General features: G+C 47.5%; 5 protein-coding genes across 7 annotated transcripts in view; all 5 read right to left on the bottom strand.

Moving 5' to 3' along the window:
* Positions 1 to 25,580, bottom strand: part of LOC6733345 (protein prickle) — a 60,083-nt gene that overhangs the window by 20,523 nt on the left and 13,980 nt on the right. Inside the window, exon 1 of one of the 3 annotated variants that reach the window (XM_039292362.2) lies at positions 17,815 to 18,632. The exons of 1 other annotated variant lie outside the window; for it this stretch is intronic. In XM_039292362.2, the coding sequence (XP_039148296.1) occupies positions 17,815 to 18,050 (236 nt within the window). In that variant the 5' untranslated portion in view covers positions 18,051 to 18,632. Of the gene's footprint in view, positions 1 to 2,833; positions 3,258 to 17,814; positions 18,633 to 25,580 lie in introns of those variants that run through there. One more of the 3 variants, XM_039292361.2, reaches the window with a different exon arrangement.
* LOC6733343 lies at positions 5,176 to 7,436 on the bottom strand. The gene has a single exon (XM_002080364.4). It carries the CDS (start codon positions 7,434 to 7,436, stop codon positions 5,301 to 5,303), a length of 2,136 nt encoding a protein of 711 aa, XP_002080400.2. The 3' UTR covers positions 5,176 to 5,300.
* Positions 7,371 to 9,186, bottom strand: LOC27206149. The gene has a single exon (XM_016167571.3). The coding sequence runs from the start codon at positions 9,124 to 9,126 to the stop codon at positions 7,516 to 7,518; it is 1,611 nt and encodes a 536-aa protein (XP_016026250.1). The 5' UTR covers positions 9,127 to 9,186; the 3' UTR covers positions 7,371 to 7,515.
* On the bottom strand, positions 9,570 to 12,058 carry LOC6733340. Its single transcript, XM_002080361.4, has one exon. The coding sequence runs from the start codon at positions 12,056 to 12,058 to the stop codon at positions 9,905 to 9,907; it is 2,154 nt and encodes a 717-aa protein (XP_002080397.2). The 3' UTR covers positions 9,570 to 9,904.
* On the bottom strand, positions 12,051 to 14,702 carry LOC6733339. The gene is made up of 2 exons (XM_002080360.4): positions 13,464 to 14,702; positions 12,051 to 13,355 (listed from the first exon to the last, which is right to left on the bottom strand). Exons 1-2 carry the CDS (start codon positions 14,568 to 14,570, stop codon positions 12,342 to 12,344), a joined length of 2,121 nt encoding a protein of 706 aa, XP_002080396.1. The 5' UTR covers positions 14,571 to 14,702; the 3' UTR covers positions 12,051 to 12,341.

Here is a 25,580-nt window from a genome sequence, read left to right as displayed (position 1 = left end):
GGGCATTTGCCGGGGCTCAAGTTTTCATGGCCGGCGGCTGGGAAACTGCGTGGAAAATGGCAGACAGGCGCAATTAATTTTATGACTATTTATGTAGATTTTTCTCGGAGTGTAATTTACAGAAATGCAGGTTAAAAAGTCAATTGCTTTGTCTTGGTTTACTTTCCCAGCGCGCAGTTAAGCCGTTCACCGCAGCACTCAACCTTTTGTGTGTAGTGTTGCGCCCACTTGAGCCGCATTTGCCCGGAAAATCTCTTTTGAACGGGTTGAAATTGTGTTATCAAGTTATCAAGAACCCCATTCAGCGCCACAGAATCTGACATATCTATGGACTTATCACTGCCTACCTAAGTGGTTTAGAAAGCCGCAGACGTGACAACTCATTCAATTCAGCGCGGCTGCAACTGTAAAGTTTCATAATTTATTATGCAGCTGGCACATTTTCCGATATTACCATACGAATCCCGCCAGGGAGACAATATAAACAATAAGAGATATGCACCCAATAGCGGTCTGCGGAGCTGGATTCTTTCCGGTTCTGTTTGGCAGTCAGGCGGGATGTCTCACTCGCTAATGGATTAACTTGTTTGTCTATTTTACCGCCGAACTATAATTTGAGACTCTGAAAGCTACGGCTGGGCCAGGCCGTAATAATTACACAGTTTAGGCCCGCCAGCCAAACTAGTTTGGGCGAAAGCCAAGAGATCTAATGAGCCATTGTCTGGGCCTCATATTTCATTGGTTCGGATAATAATCTCACGCCTGGCTTATCGGTGGAGCGGGGTGCTAAACGCCTTTGTCGCCATCGAAATTGATTGCTCCGAGCAGAAATGGAATTCCTTCTCGGGTTTTTATTGCGCTCACATAAAACCCGATCGCTGCCAGCTCGAAAATCGTTCGATGTCGCGGAAAACAAAGTGAAATGAAAATCGAGTCGGCACGCCTCCAAAATGGATACCTTGTGGGCGGCAGGCAGTTGCCGGTCTAATCTGCAGCGCACTCGTGTTAAATGTCAAATGCAATCAAACGGCGTTGAGTGAGAGGAAACGAGCGAGCCGGGCCAGCTAACGTTGCTCCATTTTCCGGGGAACCCGTTCTTATCTGCCTGGAAGATGGTTGGGAAACTAACGCGAGCTGACAGGATGACAGTTCAAATTGGCGTTTGCATACGTCCATCGACGGATCCAATACTTATTTACGACTTCCCGCCTCAAAAGCTCATAACGCGGCCTAATTAATTTACGGACCGAAATTCGCTCGCCAATGATGAATAGCTGGGAAATGGTTCGTTAATTGCGTCTTTAAATGGACGTGAGACATGTGTAATATGCAAATGCTGGGGCACAGACACAGAGATTGACATAACGAAGGTTAGGTTGTTGACCCACTCGGACCTTTTGTTATGCTAACAAAACCAAGCCGATAACTGTAAAGTGGCCAATCTATTTCGAGGCGGGATTCTTTAGCTGCTTTGTATCTCAGATAGCCGAGCATCTTGCCTTCATGCTCCGGCAATTGTGGCTAGATGGCTGCGTGCGGAGGAAACTAACCAACAAATTAACACGCCAGTTAGTTAGTAGTTAGTTAGTCAGTTAGAGGCGTCGATTGGGGTTAAGCAGCCGTGGCAGTTGGCCCAAAGTGAGGGAGAAAGTTGATGCTGCAGCGCCATAATTGAGCCAACTAGTTGCCGCAACTCGGCCATAAACAACAGTTTCATTTCGAACCGCCGCCGGCCGACGCTACATAATTATGAAGAATTTCTCAATAAAGCCCGGAATCGAATCCCGAAGCCAGCCGCAGTGCGAAAATTGATTTAGTTGGCCGGGCCATAAAAGACCAGAGCGAATTGCAGTGTTCCGTTGGTGCTTTATGGCCACCGTGCCTGGGCAATGTACATACACCGCGGAGGAATGCGCCGCAGAACCACTATCGGTGCGCTTTAAATTCAAATTGGCATGTCAGGCAATTAGAAATCGGAGATAAATTTCAACCCCGGCCCACACACACGTGCAGTTCGAGTCAAATGTCTCTTGTCAATAAGGTGTTTTCAGCTGCAAGCCCCTGTCCGCAGCCCACACACGCACACACTGGGCTGAAAAGCAATTGCTAACAAGCCATTGTTGACACATTGCCGCCATGTAAGCCCGTTTCATTACACTTCTGTGGGTGGCAGCTGCCTCGGATCCTCAGATCCATAGATCCTCAGCTCCATCTGCACTGTGGCCCACCGAAAACTAATTGGATCAAGCGGCGGAGAAAGCCGAGAGCTGTGCGCGGTAATCAAATTATTTTCGGGCTTTGGCAAGTGTTTTTATGGCTAGACGAGTCATGTTTTATGTGCTGGAGCGGGTCGTAAGCCTATTTGGTTATGACTTCATTCCGCGAGGCTGCAGCAAGTTGGTGAAAGTGCGCTGCGAATGGCGATTAAAACTTAACGCATCTAAATAAATCAAGCTGAGCACTTCGGTTGACGTGTAATGTGCATAAGCTTATGAAAGCCATTACACCGTCGAGCTGGGCATGTCCAAAGTTCGTTGCTCAAGTCTTTCGTTTGCTAAGTACCAGCCACACACCTTGGCTAACAGATTCTCGACCTTCGATAATCCCATAAAAATATTGCGCTAGGGCAGCCGGACCGACGTCTGTGCCTCGCATATCAATCGGTCTCGAATTTCATTTGATTTTTAATGTAATTTTATTGTCGATTGTATCTGTATCTGAATAAGAATACTATACGAAAGCGTTTGTATCCGTGGAGGAGTTTGAGTTTGAGTATCTGCTGGTATCCGTGTGCGTTGACAATCCCCAGGCGAAAACATGGCTTAAATCACACCTCACTTGCCCGTTTGGCTTATCCCGTGCTTTTAGCGTAATTTAGCGTTTGTTGCATTATTGTTGCATTAATTCACTTGGCCAACAAAAGGAACACTCTGCCAGACTTATTCAGCTGGGCCTGATATGGATTATGGATTGCACTTCACTGGCTTTTGTCAATTTTATGCATTTGTTGCGATTTCAGTTAGCAGCTTTCTGATGTAGCTTTTTGTGCACTTTGCTCCGATCTGGCTGAAAAACGGTAAATGACAGATCTGGCGCAAGATAACGTGGACCGAAACTGAAATAGCCGAAGAGCGCGCGATCGATCGATCGATCAGACGGATTACACGACGACTAACCGCACCTGTTGCCAGGTGTAAACCGCTCGCAACTGACGACGCTTTCAGACTGATCGAACCTGCCACCCAGATGTGGATTGCTGTGTGGTTTGATCCCTGGCTGTGTGGATCGTGTTCGATGAAGGCGTTTGTGGAACTGCTTTAGTGTTCTTTCAACGAGCTGCCAAAATACGATCATATAAAGTGTAGTTAACTATAACAATATAGTTCATAGTAATTTGTTTCCGATTTCGTCGTTAAAATTGTCGAAATTTATATAAAAAGCCAAATATCATAAGCTGCAACTCAGTCCGCAACATCGAACTAGTTTGATAGGTCCATTGCTTACATTACCATCCCAAAAGTATGCTTCGTTACCACTCATATCTAGAATCATGCACATGTAGACTCGCGCGTAAGATTCTGTGTAGAATCTGAGCTCCTAATATTTTATCGGTTAAGTCTGATGTCGAAATATAAGTTTCTTGTTTCTTTTTGCAAGCAATAAAGATTTCTTAAATTCTAGATGCTGAAGTAACTGAACAACTTTTCAAGATTCTGTTGGACAATAATAGGGTTTTACATAGAATACCTCTTGTTCATAATTAGAGAAGTGCGTAATCTACCTTCCTAAGGATGTAAAAATTTTGTAGTTATAAATACAGCCGTATTATGATGGCAGCGCTGTTCAAATCTTAATTAAATAACTTTAATTAATAAACACCTTGTAAATTTATAGTATTTAAAGGGTAATAAACTTTAAATAATAAAGTAAGAAAAACCTGCACTTCTTTATTAAACTAAATAAATCATTGTGATCACGACAGTCCACGTAGTGACAAAGTGCATCATAATTTTCCCATAATTTGAAAGTTTAAACACTAGATGGGTACCCAAAAGAGTTTTTAATATGGTAACCGTGAAATACGATTTTTCCAATCCCTTTTGAGTGATTAAGAGTGGTTTTTATAAATTAGATGTGACCAAAGATATAACTTAAGCAACATTTAAAGCCGGTACTTAGGTGATGGAATATCTGATCAGGCAAACCTCTTGTCAGTCTGTCGGTTTGAAAGCTAAAATACTTCCCAACCACCATGCAAGCTGGGCTTAAAGTGACAAAAAGTGCGATGTCAACCGTGTTGGCCAGCTGACGAGTTCAAGGTTGATTCGCAGCTGACCATGTTAGTTGGTCACCATCATCGCATGCCGACTGGAGATCATTAGGCCGCACATTAGTGCCATCTCAGCGCAGGCTAATTAGAAGCTGAGTGTGAACGGAAACACTGCGTTTCTGCGTGCCGCTTTTTATTGCACAGCCTGGGATGCCTCAATGATGCATGATTTATGGCATTTTGAATTGTGGATCGGCGGCGTGTGAAGCTCCCGAGGGGCCGGTCATCAAAGAAATATACTTGCGTAGGTTTCTGCGCTTGGCTTACCTGAAACGAAAATGGAAGTCGGAGGCAATTAGCTGAGTCTTATAAGGGCCAAAATAAATATGTTATACGGGCTGAGTATAAGAATGGGGATTATAGTTGGATAGCGTTGACGCTATCAAAAAATCAATTTGGCTAATTGCAAACATAACGGCCTCATTCGTTGCCACATTTCATCAGACACCATTTGGAAGGGAAACGTCAAAAGAGCAGCCCCAAGGTGCAGACAACTTTTTGACACGCCAAGTCTGGGAGGGAATGGCTGGAGTTTAGGGGGCTGGACGTGGTTCGTTTATTAGCGGAATCGAATGGGCCCCAAAGTGTCATCAAATCAATGCAAACTAGCTCAAATCGAAGTCGGCTGCCAAACTTTTCCGGCCAGCATTTGCGCGCCATTAAGCATTATGGGGGTTGCGGGGTGTGGGCCCACATTCCTCCCGTGAAATGGGCAATTTTGTTGGCCCATAAAGGGCCATCGTAATGGGAAAAGTTGGCGCCACATCGGGGGCACAGGTGTGTCCCCAGGCAGGGAAATAGTTCCCACCCCGTGCGGGCTAATAGATTTCCAAATCAATAGACCATCCCTGGGGAGTTTTTCTTTATTTCTTTGCGAGAGTTTTAGCAACTTCCTATTACTTCTCGGTCATATTAAATTTGGACGTTAACATTGCAAACTAGCTGCAAAAAGCAGTTTTGTAGAGCTACTTTAAGCGTTTTTGGTGCTCTCGATAACGGAAACCACGTTCTCGGCCATGTCACACAGGTGCGAGTAGGTCTGCATATAGAGGCTATCCCTGTAAGATTTCCTCGATCGCAGTTTTTTCAAGAGATACTGATATGGGTTTTTCCTACGCAGCTGCTGAATCCACGGTTTTTCCTCTGATCCTTTGCCATTATAATCGGCCCCGTCGGATGGCGGCACCCCTTCTTCCTCGTTTAGCTGAAAGTGACTTATCTCCAATCTGAGGCCACTCAGTTCCATCGACGCCATCATCTCCTCCCATTCCTGGATGCCATTGCCTATACACCCCCTCACGTAGATAAACCTGGACCGAATCCTTTCGTCATTCCGACTGAAATGCGTAGGGGAATCTCTGCCTCTACACAGCTTTAGTTCCTCCTGAACTTTGACCAGTTTTTCGTAATAGAACTTCCGTTTATAGGATTCCGGAAGCCGCAGGATTACCTTACGAACCGTCTGCAGGCGCAGATCCCAAGCGGGCTCCCTCGGTTTCTTAAGAGCTTTGTATAGTGACTTCAAGGTCTCCAGATCATCAAACCGTTCGCACTTGTAGCCGGGATTTTCTACATTGAACACCTCCCTCTCATCCAAAACTCGCTCATAAGGACATATCACTTCGGGCGGATGCAAAAGGGGCACTACGGAAGCCTGGTATTTGTTCAGGTCACTGGTCATTTTCATCTTCGCCCTGTCCGTAAGCAGTTGCTGATGCCGCCGCAGCTTGTTTGTGTACTCCGGCGCGGGAGTACAGTGTCCCGTAAGCCGGGCCAAGAAAATACCGCGCACAGAACCGATTACGTTGGGAGAAATGCGGAGCTCATAACGCTGCTTCAGCAGGTAGCATCCACGTGGCCTGAAAAGCGCTCGGCATACGTGCACCTCTCCTGGGAGAACGGTGAAGTTGGCCTGGGACATAAGGAAGTTATGGAATTGGGCAGTGCTTTTGGGGGCACGCTTTGATTCGACGGAGCACCACTGGCAGGTGAGCACATGACCACCGACGTTCTCCACGCAAGCCACCTCCTTGACCACGTTCTGGAACGGATGGCACTCGAAGAAAACGTTTGCGATCTCGGGCAAAAAGATGCGCTTTCCTGAGTTGACGAACAGCATACCGTTGATCTTAACGGCTGCACGGGAAACCGCAGCTCCAGTTTTTCCCTGGTCAGGCTCTGCCCTGGAAGGGCTCTCCTCTTTTTGCTCCTCGTCAGGCAGTATCTGAGACGTGCTACTCACGCTGAAAATGGAGTCGCAAGACACCCGCTCGACCCGACTGATTTCGCCGTCGGTAAACTCCTGCTGAACGGGCCCACCCACCACCTCCAGTCTGTCCAGATTCGGAAAGAACGAGATGACGCGCTTTATGTCGCTGCTCTCGTTCTCAATACGATTCTCCAGCATCTGCGACTTCTGCCACGGAGTGGGCATCTCGGGCCGTTGGTACGCCCTGCCCAGGATCTCCTGCTTGGTGGCACGGGTTAACCCGGTGATCTCCACGTCCGCCCGACCGGTCTGCTCGGCACACGGAAGCGTCTCTTGCAGTTCTGGTAGAAGTTTGCATTTGCTGGTGATCAAGGCGGAAAGAACAGCAGGTTTCTTCTGGACCAAGGTAGTGGGATTCATGCGACCGGCAAGGTCGAGAAGCCGCACCACGGTACCTCGATCCCTGGGAGCTACTGTGCTGCCCACGTTGATCAGCATTTCGTCGGGACGGCGGCCGAGCTTCCGCTGGATCTTGGCCTGCACAGCCGCACGGTTCTCGAGTGTGTTGTACCACAACTTCAGGCGAGGGTCCATGCTCAGGGATTCTTGCATGTCCTCCTGCAGCGAACACTCCGATTCAGATAGCGTGATGGTACCTTGCTTCTTGTCGAAGATGCCGTGGACAATCTCATCCACTAGCTGCTTGCCATCCCGATCCGAAACATCCTTAAGCGTGTTGTTCTTGCGGAATAAAAGCTGTGTGGAGTCAGACTTTATTTCCACCTCGTTCTTCTGGGAATTGGGTTCCTTCCAGGACTCCGTGAGCTTGAGGAAGGACTGCAACCACGAGCGGTGCCGAGAGCCCGGCAGTAGCCCAGATTCGTTTCTCTTATTCATTTTTATTTGTTTTTTTTTTTTGTATTTTTAAGTGTCATATGTTCGGGTGCTTTGTTGTGTATTGTCTGCTCGGCGACAACTAAATCTGGACGGTGCTCTCGATCACCGACACAATATCCTCGACCGCTCTGCAAATCAATCCGTGCAACTGCATACAGATTGAGTCCATAAATGACTTTGACCGGAGAATGCTATTGGCCTCCCGCAAACTGGAACTAGAGTCTTCGTGGGCGACCCTCGACCTAAGGAACTGCACCCTCTGTTCCCATTCTTCCAGTAAACTACCTAGTATTCCACGTACATAAATCATTTTTGATTGATTGCGGTTCCGCAGCCTATTAACTGAGTCCGCCTTAACCAGTGGCATTGGACATGTTCTCCGCAAGCCGTCTAGCAAGTTTGCCAGTTCCGAAGAGTGCTTAATGCGCTGCCGAATGTCACGACTATTACACACCAGATGGATTAGCGAGTGCACACTGTAGTCCCAGGAAGAAACATGTGAGTTTGGAGGCCTCACCCGTTTGTAGAACGCCATGAGGCGCTCAAAATCTTGGTGAGTTAGGCACTGGAAGCTTCTGTTCCGCCGGTTGAAAACCTCCCGCTCCTCCAGCTCCCGTTCATATGGACAGAGGGTCACTGTCTGCTGTTGGAGAGGGGGCGGCGGCGCATACGACAACACCTGAAGCTTCTCCATTTTGAGGCGGTCCAAGTATTCTTTGGGGGGAGTACAGCGACCGTTCAAGTTTAATGTGAAACCAGAAGGACGACAGAAGAAGATGCGTGGACACGTCGATAGCAGCCAGCGCTGCTTTACAATGGCCACGCAGCGCGGCTGATACAGAACCGTAACATCACGAAACTCGCCCGGAAGAAGCACGAATGGAGCCACATCAAAAACGAAGTCATCCGGATCGGCTTCCATAAGGGTATTGTTGTTCGAGAAGAAATTAACCTTCTTCCATTTTAGGCTCAGCTCCTGACTTCCAATGTTTTCGATGCGTATGATGGGGCGCAGGTGACGTTGGAAGGGCTGACAAGCAAAGGTTCGGTCAATGGTGGGAGAGAACTCTGGATTATGGGGCCAGAAATTAATTCCATTGATGCGAACGCCAAGTCCGCTAACTGGTTGTTGGATCGTCACTGTAGATTGGGCCACCTCGACAGCGTCACTCGCACCTAAAGGCTCTGTACAGCCCACCAGATCGGCCGTTTTCGAGCAATGAGTCTGGATCTTCCTACCCACCACCTCCAAACTACGGATTTGGGGTGGTAGCTCAGGCGTAATATCCGCTTCCTCCATTTTCAGTTCTTTACACCCCAAAATTTCGGCAGCTGAATAGCTGGGTAGTCCTACGGTCTCCAGACAGCCTCCTATGGATCGTTTCACTATTTTTCCCTGCTGATTAAGGATCATGTCCTCTGGAGTCCTGCCCAGTTGGACTCGCAGTCTCTCTTGTAACGCCCGTCTTTGAATAAGCATGTTCTTCCAGTAATCTAGACGACTATCAATTTTACTCTTGCACTTCGGTAAGGAACCTGAAGACACACTGAAGGATGACTCTTCGTGGAGACCCCGTTCAGGATAATTTTTGAAAACTCCTTTTATAAGGTCATTGGCTAAGCCATCTGGGTGAATCATACCCTCGGATGTATCCTCCTCCATCAGCACATTTCTCTGGCTTGAACTCATTTCTAATTTTATCCTATTTTAAGGTGTATATTGTAAACACTTTCGTGAAAGTTTTGACTTAAATGTCATGCTTACTTAATATTGTTGATTATACATTTAATAATATGTTAAAAACACTTAGAAGGAATCGACTTCGTTCCCATTAAGCATATCTACTCTCCTACTGAAATCAATAATCCAGAAGATCCATACATAGATCGTGGTAATTTTAAGATCTCGAGAAATCGTACAGATGCCATTCACACAAAATTATTAGCTGTGCAGTTTAGAATATAGGTCACATAGAAACTAACATTTAAAAATGTTCTTACTGTTTAAGATAAAATTTTAGTAGGACATACTTTTTTTACGAAGCTTCAGTTTGTGTATAATTATACCAGTGTGATAAAGAGTACTGATTGCTTTTGGGTATAAGCGGTCGATAAGCGGTACTCAGTTAAAGATTGGTTTGTAATTGTTTATTGATTAAAATAGTACAGCGTTTTTGCTAATTTAGTTGGCCTAAAAATAGATGGCATGTGAGCTTACAATGGAACTCTATAATACAAACAGAAGAGAAATCCTTTACACAAACGGACAGCTGGTCGGAAAGCCGGACGGACAAAGAGACATGCCACGATGAACTTGTCCAGAGATTCGGATCAGGAATACACTAAAATACAAACACTATAAGGTCTGAATCGCTTCCTTCTTAACTTTTCATATGTACTTAATGTATTGTGAAAACCATTGATTTGTGCAAGATCATCTTAAAACAGAGTGAGGGTAATAGTTTTTCCTAGGTCGGTACTATTTCTGTACTCTCTATAACGGACACAATGTCCTCGGACATGTTGCACAGATGTGAGTAGGTTTGGATGTAGAGCGCATCCCGGAAATATTTGGACCGATACAGTTTGCGGATGACCGCCGTCCGGATCTTCTTCTCGTCCAACTCAGTCTCGCCCAAAATTTCCAATAGTTTCTCCATGTCGATGGGCGTCATTGGCTTTGGCTCCTCCGGTTCTTCTTCATCGCCTTCCTCGGACTCTCCCAACAAGCTTTGGTAGTACCGCTGAAGCTCTGGCTTGAAAAAAGAATCTTCCACATTGAACATTAGGTCCTCCCACTCAGCGATGCCATTGCAGATCACACCACGCACATATATGAACCGCGACCGTTGCTTTTGAACATCCTGCTGGGAAGAGGCATTCAGTGAGAATCCGCCACCTAGCAAAGGAGCGAGAAGTTGGTTAAATTCGGAAAAGATCGCTTCACGCTCCACCAATCCGTTAATCCGCATTATGTAGTCCTTGATGGTTGATAGGCGCATATCCCAGAGCGGCTCCCGCGGCTTCTTTAAGCGCCGGTGGAACGCACGAAGCACCTCCAGGTCATCGAAGCGGGCACAAATGTAGCCCGGATTTAGGGCGTTAAACGCCTCCCGATCGTCCAGAGGCCGCTCATAGGGGCAGCACGTCGGTGGAGGCACCACCATGGGAGCCAGAGCCCCCAAATGGGTGGTCAATTTATCCATTTCCACTGCATCCGACTTGCAGATGCAGACGCATTGGCACTCCAGTAGTTTGGCCATGTAGTCAGCTGGCGGAGTGCAACGTCCGTAAAGGCGGAGTAGTAGCGACTCCTGTCGGCCGCAGAAGATTCGCGGCTCCACCTGAAGCAGCCACAACTCCACCGCCATTGCCACTTTTCGTGGCTGGTAGAGAACCGCTACATTCCGAGTCTCACCGTGCGACAGTCTGAAACCCTCCAGGTCGAAGTGAAACTCGTTGTCCTGGGCCAGCAACAGAGATCCCCGGTTGTAGTAGTAGGTGCTCTGTTTCCAGGAGAAGGAGAGCGACTGTGTGCCAATGTTGGTCAGCTGTAGAACGTGCTTGAGGCGACGCTGAAACGGATCGCATGTGAACCGGGCGACGATTTCATAGCAGTCCTTAATTCCTCCGCCATCTCCCTCGCACGGAATGTAATCCACACCATTAACCCGTAGTCCCACATCCGGAATGGGAGGGGGAGTTTCTGACGATTTCTCCTCCGTTTCGCCACAAGACTCGCAGATGCACTCCTCGGTGCAGATCGGCGAGCTTTCACTTTTGGTCACCGTGTGCATGGAATCCACATCCACTAGGAACGGCTTCGGTAATCGATTGATCTTGTTGAGAGCAGTACCCTTCACCTGCAGGGCATCCACATCTGGAAAGAACTCCACAACGTTTTGGATGTCTACAAAGTTTTGATCCAGTCGTTGGTCCAGGAACTCCGATTGCAGCCAGCCTGGTGGTGGGTTCTGCTCCATGGCCTCCTTGCCCAAGATCTCCGTTTTGCAGACCTCTGGCATGCCAACGATCTCTACATCCTTGTAGCCCACCTTTTCCGCTTTCGGTGTCGTGGCCTGCAGTCCAGGAACTACCTGGCAGGTGCATGGATCCAATTGGTCGCCCAGCTTGGAAAGTGGTGCGCTCATCAGTCGCTCGCACTTCATGCGGTCCGCGTAGTCCAGCACGCGCTTCACCATCTGCCCGTCGCGGTTGTCCAGTGTGGAGCGGCGGTTGAAGAGCACCTCACTGGCCAGCTTGCCCGTTTCCCGCTGGACTCGTTCTTGCATCAACTTGCGCTGGTGAAGTACCTCCTTCCAGTATCGCAGCCGTTTGTCCACGTGCGGTTCCCGCTCCTTAATTGGCCACGGAATATCGGCCGCGTGACAAGAGGATGAGGTCTCTGGAATGTCCCCGCGTCGCTCCTTGAAAATCTCGGTCAGAATGTCCTCCACCATGCGCTCCGTGTACTTGCCCATGGGAGACTCGGCATTCAGCTGCGCCTGCGCAGTCGAACGGGTCGTCGGTTCGGTCAAAGAGGATGGCAGCGATACCATGTTGGCCAGTGTAAATTTCGAAAAGGTATCCGACCCGTTGGTTTTGAGGTTGATATCTTCCATGCCCTCCTTTTTGTAACGTGGTTCGAGTTTGGGGTTCGAGTTAACTTAAACAATTATTAAATATATATTGACTCGATACTGACTCGAAGTGAAAAGGCTTAATTCCAAGCTAGCTATATGAATGGATTGCGATTTTAATAATCGTAAAATCGGTAAACATGTAAGTCCAGTGATAAAAATGAAGACCCATATCTATTATAAATGTTTTTTTATTTCATTTGGGTGTTGCCACTTAAAAAAAATATGACCAAAACTGGGAAAGGGTATATCAGTGGTGTGAATGCTAATCAGCGGTGCTCTCGATGACGGAGACTATGTCCTCGGCAGCATCACAGAGCAGACTGTAGGTGTGCATGTAGAGGGAGTCCTTGAGGTACTTGCTCGCCTTCACTCTCTTCGAGACTTTCTCCACGATCTGCATTTCTTCGTTTTCATCTGGACCCTGCTGGCGGTTCTTCTGACCTAGTTCTGCGGCGGCCGGAAGAGAAGAATTCTCGCCTAGATAGTGGAGGAGCTCCAGCTTAAAGAACTGTTCATCCAGTCCAAAAACCATTGCCTCCCATTCGTCGATTTTGCTGGCGATAGTGCCACGCACGTAGATGAAGCGGGATCTATCCCGCTCCGTATTGTGTTCCAGTAAGGGATAAGCTGAGCACCTGTTGCACTTCATCGGCTGGAGCAGAGCAACCAGTTTGTTGTGCAGATTCTCGCGCAGGAAGCGACTCTCCTGCTTGCCAATAAAGTGACGCAGGGTCTCAATACTTAAGTCCCAGGGTCTATCGCGTGGCTTCTTGGCCAGTTGATATAAGTCCTTGAGCGCCTCCAGATCCTCGTATCGCTGGCATCGATAAGAGAAGTTCTGGGCATTAAAGACCTCGCGCTCGTCAAGGTGTCTTTGGTAAGGACACAATGGTCGCGGGTTCTCGATAATGGGAGCCAGGCTGGCCTGCATTTGGAGAAGGCCCTGGGCCTGCAATTCTTGCTGTTTGTTTAGGGGCACCTGTCGGTGACCCTCGAGACGTCTCTGGAACGGAACGGGCATGGTGCACTGACCCTGGAGAACGACGTCCAGGCGGCGGGTGCCACAGAAGGGCGATTTTTGGAAGTTCACGTGCCATCGCTGCGTGAAGAGGCCCACCTTTTTCGGCTGGAACATCACACGGATGATGCGGCGACCCTGTGGCTCCAGGATGAACTCGCTGCGGTCGAAGACCATCTCGGAGTTCAAGGGCAGCCGGTCGGATCGCAAGCGGTTCTTGTTAAGCCAATAGACATGCACCAGCTTCGGACTTAGATTCTACAGAAAGTCGTTGTGTTAGCAAGTATGTCCTCGTACTTATATTTACTAATGTCCCAACAGAAAAGGCACAAGATAATAACCCAATGAAGCTGAACCCCAGTTTACCTGAATGTCCAGGAGTACCTTCACCACGCGCTCATATGGTTCACATTGCAGCAGCATATTGATGCTCTTGCTTATGGCGCCGACAGGATTGCGGTAATCAAGGAGCACCCCGTTGATCATCAGACCTTGTATGTCCTTCACGTCATCCAGGTCCTGACTCTCGACAATTCCCTTTGTGATATCCTCGAGTACCGCCTCCTGAAAGCTGTCGCTCACCTCCCCCTCTATGGACAGCAGATCGGACTCCGAATCCTCCTCCTCTACCGGAGTGGAGTTCCCGGAGATAATAGACAGGGAAGTTTCGTCGATTTTGATGATCGGCAGATTCTTAGTGGACGAGCCCACAAGTGTCGGCGTGACCTGCAGCCCATTAATATCGGGCGCAAAGTCGAGCACCTGTCGAATAGAGTGCTTCTTGTCCTCAAGTCGTTCGCCCAAGACCTGGGAGCGCTGCCACTGGCTCTCGATCTCGTTGGAATGCAGGCGGGTGGCAGCCAGCTCCTTTTGGGTGACCTGCGGTAGGCCGACGAACTCCACCTCCTGCAACTGCGGCTTCGCGGCGTACAGCTCCTTAATCTCGCGGCAGAGATGGGGATCACAGCGCGGCTTCAGCGAGTTCAAGGTCACATTGTCCTTGAGGCGAGCAAGAGGTCGCGACCGGTCTGCGGTGTCAAGGACGCGCAGGATCATCCGCTTGTTGGCCTCGTCTATGGTCGCCGAGCGGTTGAAGAGCACGTCCTCGGCCCGCTTACCCGTCTGCCGCGCGATCCGATCCTGCAGTCGCCTACGCTCCTGCAGCACGCGGTTCCAGCTGCGCAGTCGCGGGTCCATGTCCAAATCATCGCCCGGCTTCCGATGCCTGGACCTCTCCGAGTGGCAGAACTGATCTAGGTCGCTGTCCGACTGCTTTTGCTGGAAGTTCTGCATGCACAGGACCTCATTAAGAATGTCCTCCACGGTCTGGGTGGCCATGAACATATGCTCCGGCTGCTTTTCCTCTTGATCCATATCCATGAAGTTATGTTTGTTGGAGTGCGAATCGATGATGGTTTGGTTTGAAATCTTCTTCCCCAAGGAGTTTATGACGGAGTGCTGCGTGGGCCTCATTTTTGATGTTTTTTTGATTCGATGCGCTCGGGTTAATGTATGATACAGCTGTGTATTTAAATATATAAGGTTTTTTTGACAGAACACGCTTAGTCCATCCTGATTTGAAGCACCCTAGTTTTAGCCTAGCCTCTGTTTATATAAATATGGAGCTTTAAATTCATTGGCATTGGGTCATGTACCATACTAGTTTTGAAAATTGCACAGGTAAAAATCCAAAGTTATAGTTATTTCCAAATAAATTGCAATTTATGAGCCTTTCTGTTGTGCTAATTTGCTAACAATCCCCACCGAATAGTTCCACCGAAAAAGTTAATAGAAAAACGCGGCTCGTGTGACAAGTCATCGTAATTTTCGCCCAAACAGTTGGCCCGGCTTTCTGGAGTTCGAATTTGAATTTCCCTCGCCATTTACCTTAAGTCCCAATGACATTGACGTGCCGCCTTCACACAATTCAAAAAGTTGCTGGAAGTTGTTGTTGATGTTGATGTTGCCATTGTGACTGGCACGGCCAACAAAGAGAAAGGAGTCGCCTGGCTGTCGTATATCAACTTACCTGAAACGAGAAGAGGAGAAATAGTAAATTGATTTATACACAGGTCATGTGCAACTTAAACAACAACTGAATATGAACTATTCCGTATTTATGGACGGTTCAAAGGCTCATTAATTATGTCATCTGCGGTTTGCCAGGAGGTCGGCAGGAGCTTTTCGTGGTCGGGGGTGGTATGTTGAATGTTGTGTTCAGGGATTTACCACGTCTTACCCCGCCTTCGGGAGGAAATAGCGAAATGAGGTTTCTCGGCTGGCGGCTTTCCATCCCAGAAACAAACTTTCCGCTCAACAAAAGGGCGAAACACAGAAACAGCCGAGCGAAACAAAGCCATATCAATTACCCTGGCAACGAACCGTACAGGAGTATAAAGTAATTTGGCCCGAACCGCTAAGGGAGGGATCCTGGCAAGAACAAAGGCCACCAGACCGCAGAAAAGGAAGCCGAGTAGGGACTGATAGTGGAAAAGGCAGTGGGTTGGGGGGCTGGAGCTGCGGAAATGCACTGCATTGTTGGCAATTTCAATACTCATCATTATTATGGCGGCTGGAAGCCCTGGAGTGCATGTGTTCCGTCTACGTGCCGGCGAAATGCAATCAACATATTGTAATTCAGAAATGCATATTGAGAACGTGCAAAAGATACTCGTACTTGCAACAATGCCGTGCTGCCGCTGCTGCTGCCGCTTGTTCTACTGCTGCATTTGCACTTAACGGCCCGGCGGAGGAAAACAAAACGAAGCCATGCCGAAACGGGGGACATTGTTGCTGCCGCCTCAAGTGGATCCAGCAAAAAATCTGGCAGCGTTTGCATTTTGATTTCCCATCTCGCATTCTCCCGAGCAACGCATTTATTATTTACCAGCCAGCCAGCCAGCAACAGGCAGCAAACAATAAACAGCGAGCTGCAACAGCAACAGCAACTCAATTCCGCAGACTCATGCTGCAGTTGTCAACGACTGCGACGGAGGCACTCTTGCCCCCACGATCCCACTGCTCCTCCTTCCGCGCTGCCGCATGTTGCATACCTCTTGGTGTTGACAGTGAGACAACAGCAGCAACTCGAGACCCAGACGCCAACTGTGGCGCTCGTTGAGTGAAGTTGGACGGACAGGCGCGCAGACGGACAGGCGGACGGACAGTCGAACGGACGGATGGACGGATGGACATACGGACAGAGATCGCGAGGCAGGCGGATTGTCAGACAAATAAGTCCGGACAATCTGCTTGTGCGCTATCAATGCAAAAACTTTCGTGTAAGCAAGCTCAAGGAATCCGCTGTAAAACAAATAAATAGAGTTTCTGGTCGCCCTAAAGAAAAAAATAATAGCTTTGTTAAAGAGATATCATAAATTATTGCTGAACATCGTCTAGCTTTATCTTAACTTTTTAAAAGCTAAATATATTTGAATAGAAGTTGTTTCCTATCCGACCTTATTATCGCTTTCGATTATAAATACTTCGCAGTGGTAATGTTTTAGCTCAAGCCAACATTGTATAGAGCAAACTAATAATATTGAATCTTAAAGCAATTCATCATGGTACTCATATATTACACTTTAATGAGGACATTTTTTCCATCATCAATTAAGAATTCTAAATTTGGACAGACAAGAAAAAGTTGATCTGCGTTAAGCAGCAACCGAACCAAAAAAACTGGGTAAAAAATACATTTGATTCAACTGCATGCGGTTCGGTAGGCTAATACTCCCCTGACAATGAAAAAACCAGGGTATTCAAGGTACTAAAACTAATTTATATGCATTCGGTTAGTTTCTGATCGACATGCAAATGTTGCTCGCCGCATTTGATGACGCCCATAAAAATCAAATTTTTATTGAATGAATTGCAGTGGTTAGGACGCGAAAATTGTTTGTCAAGCGCCGAGGCCAAATCCATTGAGATTTCCATAGGCCGCGCACGGGACTTGTTGGCTCAGGCGGTTGGAACCGCCCCGCCCGGTCCAAAACGATCCAATCGTGCGGGTTCGCATCGCATGTGTGGCCATAAAAGTGCGTTACAAATAACTGCACTTTTATTGAATAGTGCCGTGGCGACAAGTGCTGCCGCCGCCTTGGACCGCTAGAGCGGTCCGCTGGTGCAAGCGAGTCTTGAGATCGATGCCACTGCAAAAAAGTCTACTGAGTTCCACACAAAAATCGCTTATGTCATTTTCAAATCTTGGTTCTCTCGATAAATTCTCGATTATCGTAAAAATGCATTCCTATAATGCAATGTAAATTAGGAGTTATGGCACTGAAATAATTTTAGTGTCCAAGCTTGAATCGATATTAAAGGAAATAAAAAAATTTATTTTGCATCGGGAAAGTATGTAAATATTTAACTAGCTTCACAATATACTTGTGAGCCCTCCACATGTACTGAATTCAAGGCCAAATTCATCACGTTTTTCGCTCAGTGCAGACTCAAACTCGAACCCAGACTTGAAAAGAGTTGATTCGAGTTAATTGCTGTGCAATTTGTGAGCAGCAAATGGAATGCGCTGTCAAATCAAACCCGAAGCACTTAATTAAAACTTATTGAAGGCAATCGCCAAATGTAGCGTTGCCAATTGCACTCTTAATTGCATAAGCATGTTGCTGGTGTCGCGATGTTGCTGCCGCAGTGTTGCATGCAGCATAGAGCATGCAGCACGCAGCATATCGCTGCTTGGACTCATTCGCTTGTTTACCTGACTTCGGCGGACTTGATGATGGCCTTGGGGGGCGCATCCCAATAGTTGGGGGCGGGCGGCACCCACTGGCGCAGCACTTGGTAGTTGCCCTCCAGCAGCGCCATGCCCTCGATGACCTCCTCGTCGGAGTCGCCGTCGTTGTTGGGCCCGTCGTTGGTGTTGCTGCTACCATTGTTGTTGTTGCTGACTCGACCGTCGCAGTCGGCATGCAAATTATCGGTCGAATCGTTCATTGTTTCGGCCGGAAAGGCAGAAGAAAAGCACTAGACTAAGATTTTGGCGCCGCTTTCACTGGCACTTCTCCGCGATGAGAGCCCTGGGTTTTGCGGGTAAACAAAGATGCGCATTGCCATTTGCGCTGACTCACAGACACAGATACGCACGCACACTCTGGCAGGCTCTCACACACACGGGCACAAACACAAAGAACTATTCCCCCCAAAAAAAGAGGAAGAAGCAGCGGCAAACAATAACAAAGTCGACCGGCGAAGAGATTGAAGAAAACTCGAGTGGTATTCTATTTCGTTGGCACAGATTCCGGGAACTAGCGATAGCTCCTCGACACCGATTCCAATTAATGAATAATTATAGCTAACTGTCGCAATCGCGGCGACTTATCAGCAGCGGGATAAGTCCGAATACACGAGGAATCGGCGGATCCGTCCGCTCGCGTTGCACTCACGGATGGTTCTTGCTTCTAATCGGCGAAAATGTTCGTTGCGTTTGTTTTGGCACGACGGGATTGACAAGCACGGCGAAAACCCAAACACATCGCACAAAGGCTCACCAATACTGCGCCACTTTCACACACACCTCTGCCGCACACTCACACACACACATCCACCGGAGGGTTAATATCTGGCACTCGCTTTTGCATCCCTTGTCGATGGCAGAGAACTCGCCCCGTGTGCACCCCGCGTCCTTGAGTCCTGCGATTTCTCCGCTTCAGTTTCAGTTTCAGTTTCGGCTGTTTCGCCTTCGAATCGCCCGCCTTTCCTCCTCTTTTTAGTGTGTGAGCAAAATAAGGGTTTGCAATGTAATGTTTTTATGTCTGATTTCGTTTTCCTAGATTGTGGTGGTGCATGTGGTGAGGGGAGGTGGTGTTGCACGTTCAATACTCGCATATTGTTGAAATTATGTAGCGAGGTGTGCAAAAGGGGGTTGAGTCGGTGTGAGCACGGGAAAAGTGCTCCAGAGAGTGGGCTTAAAGTTCGAAAAACGTTTTTAAACTGTGGTGCAAGGCATCGCAAGTGAGGATAACAAATAATCCACCGATGGATTATTATGCACACTAGATTATGCCTTGTTCTAATAGATTGTTGATTAATCCCTCCAACGGAAATAATCTCTTTGATAGAACCTGAATTCTAAGTAAAACCCTATTCAGAGCTTTTGCGAAAGAGGGAAAGAAGCGTAAGTATGTAATCAATGAGCATGATGCGATCTACATTTATACCAGCAGTACTGCTTCTCTTTAAAAATTTCTAATCTAATAAAATAGTATTCGAACCACTGTGCTCAGTTGAAACTTATAACCGTAAATGTCTGGCAGCCACGATCCCCGTGACCTCTCACACACACTCTCACCCAGCGCTCTTGCCGCTCACACACACACACGCGAAAAGGAAACTCGAAGCGAAGAGAAGGGAAAATACCCCAAAAAAGGAACAAAGGACGGAAGGAAGCGAGCGCTCGAACGTATGCTCATATTTTGCTACAAACGCACTTCGCTGAGAGGAACAGAGGCTCTCTCAAGCTGGATTCTCAGGCTCTCTCTCTCGCTCTCTCGCCAGGACCTCTGCTGATTGCCAGGTTTTTTAATTCACTCACTCAATTTGAATGTCGTTTGGCTGCCGGCTGTTGTTGCTGCTATTGTCGCTGCACTGGAGAATTCACCCCTAAGCGTCTTCACGGTAATTTGAACACGTGCCGAGCAGCTGAGCTAGTTGGGTTGTAGGGGTGGTGGATGGGAGGTGGTTGGGTGGTAGCTGGTCACCCAAAAGCCACCCCCGTGGGCAGCACCAGCCAGACACTCTGGCGATCGTTAAATTTTATGATTTCATATGCCGCTCATTCTCCGAACAGGACACACAGACAGACATCCTTTCCCGTTCAGTTGGAGAAGAAGAGCTTTCGCCAGTAATTAAGCATTCGAATAACGAAAGAGTTGGCCGGAGGCAACTGTACTTTCTAGGCTGTCCCCCACGCAAAATGCAGGCCAAAGCAATCAACTTGGCAACACTTACGAGGCCCCAGGGAACAGGATGCATAAATGCACAGGGAGAAATGAAATGAAGTCACTCACAAGCTACTGTAAAGCTAAAGATGTTGTTTTTTTTATTGCTCATGTGCCTAGATAAAGGTGTTTTAAAAATAGGAAAAGCAATTGAATTGGAATTACTAGCAAATAAATGGATATTTAAGATGTCATTTTGCTCTATTTCTTTAGAATTAGTAATCCATATTCTTGCTAAAGATACCTTCAATCCACTTTCTTCTTTAGCATATAATAATTTCTTCATCCTTCAGCCTAGTGTATAAACTCTGCAAGAGCATGGCGTTCTTTGCGTACTTTTCATTGCCAATGACAACATATTTGTTTAAACATTTCTCCCTCTGCCCGTGCAGGAAAAGTGAAAGCTCGCTGGGCTGCGCTACGGTATTTAATGTGCAAACATCCCACTCTCCGCGGGACTCGACACCCACTGACCCACCATGCTGCCATGTCGCAAACAACAACAAATTGCGTCGTTTGCCAAATCAACCCTGCAGACAGGACAACAAACGTACATGGACACCCGCCGGCGGAGTGGGTGGATCGTCGTGGGTGGCGGTGGAGCAATAACAACCGACACTTCAACAGCCGCACACAATTTCCGTTCTGGATACAGGACTTTAGATTAAAGCGAGCCCTCCTTCAGGATTTTAATTAAAATGCATCTGCCGGGGTTGCGAGTGTGAGTCCTGGCTGTCATTAGCAACATGTTGCTGGGAGCAGCTCTCGCATCAGCAACATCACAGCCAATGACATTTGTGTAATTTAATTTTATTCATTGCATAACTCACATAGTTAGCAAGTCGAAAGGTTCAGTCAAGAGAAAAGGGCTGACACATCCCCAGGAGACAAGGACACACCGCGAGAAATATTTGCTCAAATTCGTTCACAATATTTTAAACATATGATTCACTGATAAGCCGCTGATTAAAATGAACCAAATGCAAATAATATATTCAAACTATTCTTTCACAAAAATGAGCTTTTACAATGGGAAAAGACATGTTGCAATCGTGACTCATTTTAAGATCTTTAATTTGATAGTCGAAGTAATGCAAAGGGATGTAAGAATTTTTCTCAGTCTACCCACACACGCTCCACTTCAGTTATGAGAGTCGGCATAAAAATAATTATATAAACTTTATGCCCTGGCCGTCTGGCGGCCTTCGATGGGTCTTTCCACCCTCGATAATGTCGCAATACGCCCACGCAACCCTTGCTGCACCACCGCCCCTTTTCCGCCCACCTCCACTTCAGACAGACCGCACAGTTTGGAAAACAGCAAAACCGAGAGCGGTGTAAACATTCTGCCCGCCGGCGTTCTCCCCAACTAGACACACACACCCACAGTCCGCTGGGTCGGCTTTAACATGATTTGTTGGATTTGGCGAAAAGATTTCCTAATTCCATTTGCTAGACAGGTCTACGGACTACGGACTACGGGCTGTGACTATTTTCGGGGTGGCTAACCAAATTTGGCCGTGCTTTGTGCCGTTGCAACTTTAACTTTTGGATTGCTGCACTACAAATCGATCGGATGTGGGGGCAAATTAAATTTGTTTCTCACATGTGATAAATTCATATATAAAATAGTTAATTTAAATAAGTTTACTTTGTTAATATTGCACCTAACATTTCGATTGACACATTTTGACAACGTATTTTCAAAAGTGCACAGAGCCAACTCATCGAGAAGTTCAATCTGTGAAACGACAATACCACTCTTGTTTCCCATCATTATCAAAAAGGCCAATGAATTGTAGGCCCGAAATCAGGGCCATAGGAACCAGCTCAATTACAATTTCGTCTCGTACTTGTAGTCACTTTATGGTTCCTGGTCCGGGTGAAACTGTTCAGTTGAGTATTTCATTAGCGGGTTGTCTGATATTTCTTAACACTTCATTATGGAGCGCTATTAGTTGTCGCAGTGACTTTGATATGGCCATTGTTGTGTCTTCCTCGCAGTAGGCCCTGTCTGAAACTCAAGTGGTGGGAACCCGGTGGAGTTGATGAGGCCACACAGAAGCGGTCATAAAACCGAGCAGAGAGAGTGAGCTCCAAGCACTTGGCGGTAACTACTCCACTTTTTTGCTGTTTGGGGAGTAAGAGTAAGCCGATCTTGGGTCGTTACTCCCGTTGCCAAAAAAGAGGGAGCACTTGAAAGTGCGGACGAGCATATGCAAATGTGGAGCATATTGTTTGGCAACTTCCTAGAGCCAGTCATGTTGTTGTTTATTTAAAGACTTCCACGCCCGGTTGGCCGGAGCCACATGTTGACGAAATCCGTGGCCAGGGAACCACATCAAAGTAGCTGCGAACGCAAATGAAAGCGAGCATTTCGAAATGGGAAGCCATGTGTAAGTTCCAGTTAAACGTTCTATTCTTGAGGCGGTGTACTAAGAATACGAGTACGAGTATATATGCCTCGGCGAGTATCCATATAGACTCAGTCATCGCCGGCGGCCAAGACCAAAACTCAAATAGATTACGAGTACATTTGATGCCTATTTGTGTTTGTGCTCGTGTTTGTTTATTATTAAAATCAGCTTATTTGCACTCATTTCGACTTCGGAACGGAACACAGCCCACAGGCCATTCGGAATGGGTTGGGTCTCTAACCTGGGGAAGGGGAAAGGAGAAAGGGATGGGGTGTACGAGTTCCGGATTTGGAATCATAAATATGCAAGTCATTAATAGAAATATGATGTACCCGAGGCAATCGCCCGTCCTGTCTGTCCTGTCCTGTCCGCTCCCATCAAAGTCGGCAGACTAGAGCAACCCTCTGAGATTGCGGGAGTGGGTGGACTCGGTGATGGAATGACAGGCTAAGCGATCCACTGGGACTGGATGAGTTAACTGGGAAAACCGCCTGCAGTCCCACTCACACACACACACAAGTAAATTGAGTCAAAATTATGCTTCATTTGATTTAACACAATCGGTTTGACTCTGCCTTCTCATCTTCTTGCTGTTGTTTCGCTGCCATGTCAAGGCATTTGATGTTGCCTTCCAGTTTTCCAAATATCGCTGTGCTTCGGCCCTTTCAGCGACAATTGGATTAGGCCCAGGATGGCATTGATTTGCCCTGTTTGGGGTGACATGTAATCGAGCACACTTCAGGCACTGGAGTTCCGGATCGCCCCGAGGCACAGAATGAAGTTTGGAACTGAAGCAGGAGGAGTAGGGAACTATGAAATGCCATTGGTGTTGGAAGTTGAACTCTAGCAGATGGAGTGTTTCTGTTGCAGCAGTTTATACCAGGCTATCAATGGGGATTCAATACATACATACTTTAGTATATGAATTAATTAAGTGATCAAATCGCTTACATTTCATATTAAAATGTTGGCTACACCGTAATGATTTCAGTTCTACAACACGAAAACACGCCAACCATTTATTTGATTGCGATTCGAATCTTATCGCGCTGATCTTGTTACAGATTCGAGAGCGGGAAACGAGAAAATCAAGTTTAATAAATAAATTAGCCAGATACGTCGACATCGCTCTACTCGAAAGTACTTTCCATATTCTGCATGATTTCAGCGCCATTGTTCCGCACCCCTGCCAATCTATCCGTACCCCTGTCCCAATTGCCCGCGGCCAAATGCAATAATAAACACATTGTCTTTTCGGGCCAAGGGGCTTTCCTTTGAGTTTTCCAGCCCGCACCCACCCCTTGAGATCTGGCCGCTGATCGGGCGGTAAACGCTAATATTTCCGCTATTGGCAGCGATTTCTTTCACTTAACCGCGGGCTGCAACTGCAACTTGCAGCTTGCACATGTTTTTCCACCGCCGCACTTTGCTTTCAGCATGCTTTTCGGTTTTCCTCCATTTTCCTCACGGCCTATCTGTTTTCTGTTTTTTATTGACAGGCTGCTGCTCGCCAGCGGCTGCAGTTGCAACATCCGCACATGTGGCCAGCCACCAGATCTACTTCTGCTCGGCTTTCCTGTTTTCCTTGCAACACAGCAGCAGCACCAGCAGCAGCCGCATCAGCAAAGCATTGTTATTGTTTATTGATGCACTACTTTGCGCTATTTTCGTGTGGCAACTGAAAATGCAACTTCAGCAGATGGCGATGGCATGCTGTGGGCGTTCGAGCTAGAATCCAGTGTCCAGAATCCAGAATGCAGCAACCAGAAACCAGAACCCGAGCAGCAGTTGCCGTTTTCCGTGGCCAGCTCTTGAAATACTCGTAAATAATCGGTATCCAGCAATGCAGCAGATGCAGATTTAACGAACCTCCCAAAAAAGAACGGAAGGCGACTTTCAATTAGCGGGCTTGGGTTTTGACATTGCTCAAATTACACAACGATGGCGGCACAAAGCTGATTATTAGACTTGTCAGCTGCGATTGTCAGCGGAGGCCAGGTTTTATTGAATTGTCAAGTTACTGTACTCCGTACAGTGCCACCGATGTGGATGCCACGGCAACTGCAACTGCAACTGCTGCCTTTCCAGCCAATTACGGCTCCTTCTGCTGCAGCCGTTGCTGTTGTTTGGCAATTTCCAGATACTTTTTCTTCAATTACGTATACGACCTGGATGCTTAGATCCCCAGGCCCCCTCCGGCGCCCAGCGAACTTTGGGCCGTTTCTTTCATTTTATGTCGCATGTAATTAGTCACGATGTTGGCAGCAGACACACTGCAGGCCAAGCTGACTTTGGGTGCCATTCCCTGCACTCGATTCTTGAGCCCGGCGACTAGCAACTGCCAACTTGCGACTTGCAACGGCGACTCTTGACTCTCGAATCCCAAACTGTCGACTGTCGAAGCCGCCTGCCTTTGTTGTTTGCCGTTGATGTTGCTGCTGCAAGTTGGCCAGGCGCAGCAGCATCAGCAAACTGTGGACCAATCGCGGAAGTGTGAATTGCCAGCTTCTCCGGGCGACCTGGCTGCTATTTGTGCTGTCCTCAGAGCAAACTGCGGCGTAATTAGGCCAATTAGCTGATAAAAGTGCTCATAAATTACACAAAAACTCCTGCAATTTGCTGCAGTCATCCTGGACCTTCCATCACTTCCACCACTGTCCAGCCCCATTTAACACATTAGAGGAGAGCAGCCGACGGAGGAACTTCTATAATGGACGGACGCATGCAGTGCTGGGAATAATCGAGTATTAATCAAAGCACAGTTAATTCTTAAATTGGAAAAAATTATTCGCCGCCGGGGGGAAGAGAAACTGGTTTGCCGGCCCCAGCCCAAAAAACTTCTGCTAACTCATTACGCGCCAACATCAAATCAAATCAAATACGAAACAGAAAACATCTCGCTTTCAGAGTTATGGAGTTCGTGTTTCATTTTCCGTGGGCACTTGAAAACTTGAAAACTTGTATTGCTGCGTAATGCTGCCAAGTACAACGAAGCCAGCGGCTTGGCTAGGGTTTTCGAAAACAGTTCCATGACTCCATCGCCATCGCCATCGCCATCGCCTCGTTGTTTCATTTTGCTCGCTCCCGATGAGTTCGCCTCGCACTCGAGA

Source organism: Drosophila simulans, chromosome 2R, assembly GCF_016746395.2.
Source record: "Drosophila simulans strain w501 chromosome 2R, Prin_Dsim_3.1, whole genome shotgun sequence".
Lineage (NCBI taxonomy): Eukaryota > Metazoa > Arthropoda > Insecta > Diptera > Drosophilidae > Drosophila > Drosophila simulans.
This window is presented reverse-complemented; position numbering and strand designations above follow the sequence as displayed.

Coding starts and splice junctions, on each gene's coding strand:
- LOC6733343 (XM_002080364.4), bottom strand. CDS start 7,436: ATGAATAAGAGAAACGAATCTGGGCTACTGCCGGGCTCTCGGCACCGC.
- LOC27206149 (XM_016167571.3), bottom strand. CDS start 9,126: ATGAGTTCAAGCCAGAGAAATGTGCTGATGGAGGAGGATACATCCGAG.
- LOC6733340 (XM_002080361.4), bottom strand. CDS start 12,058: ATGGAAGATATCAACCTCAAAACCAACGGGTCGGATACCTTTTCGAAA.
- LOC6733339 (XM_002080360.4), bottom strand. CDS start 14,570: ATGAGGCCCACGCAGCACTCCGTCATAAACTCCTTGGGGAAGAAGATT. Junction 13,356..13,463: donor AGGTACTCCTGGACATTCAG/GTAAACTGGGGT, acceptor GACTTTCTGTAG/AATCTAAGTCCGAAGCTGGT.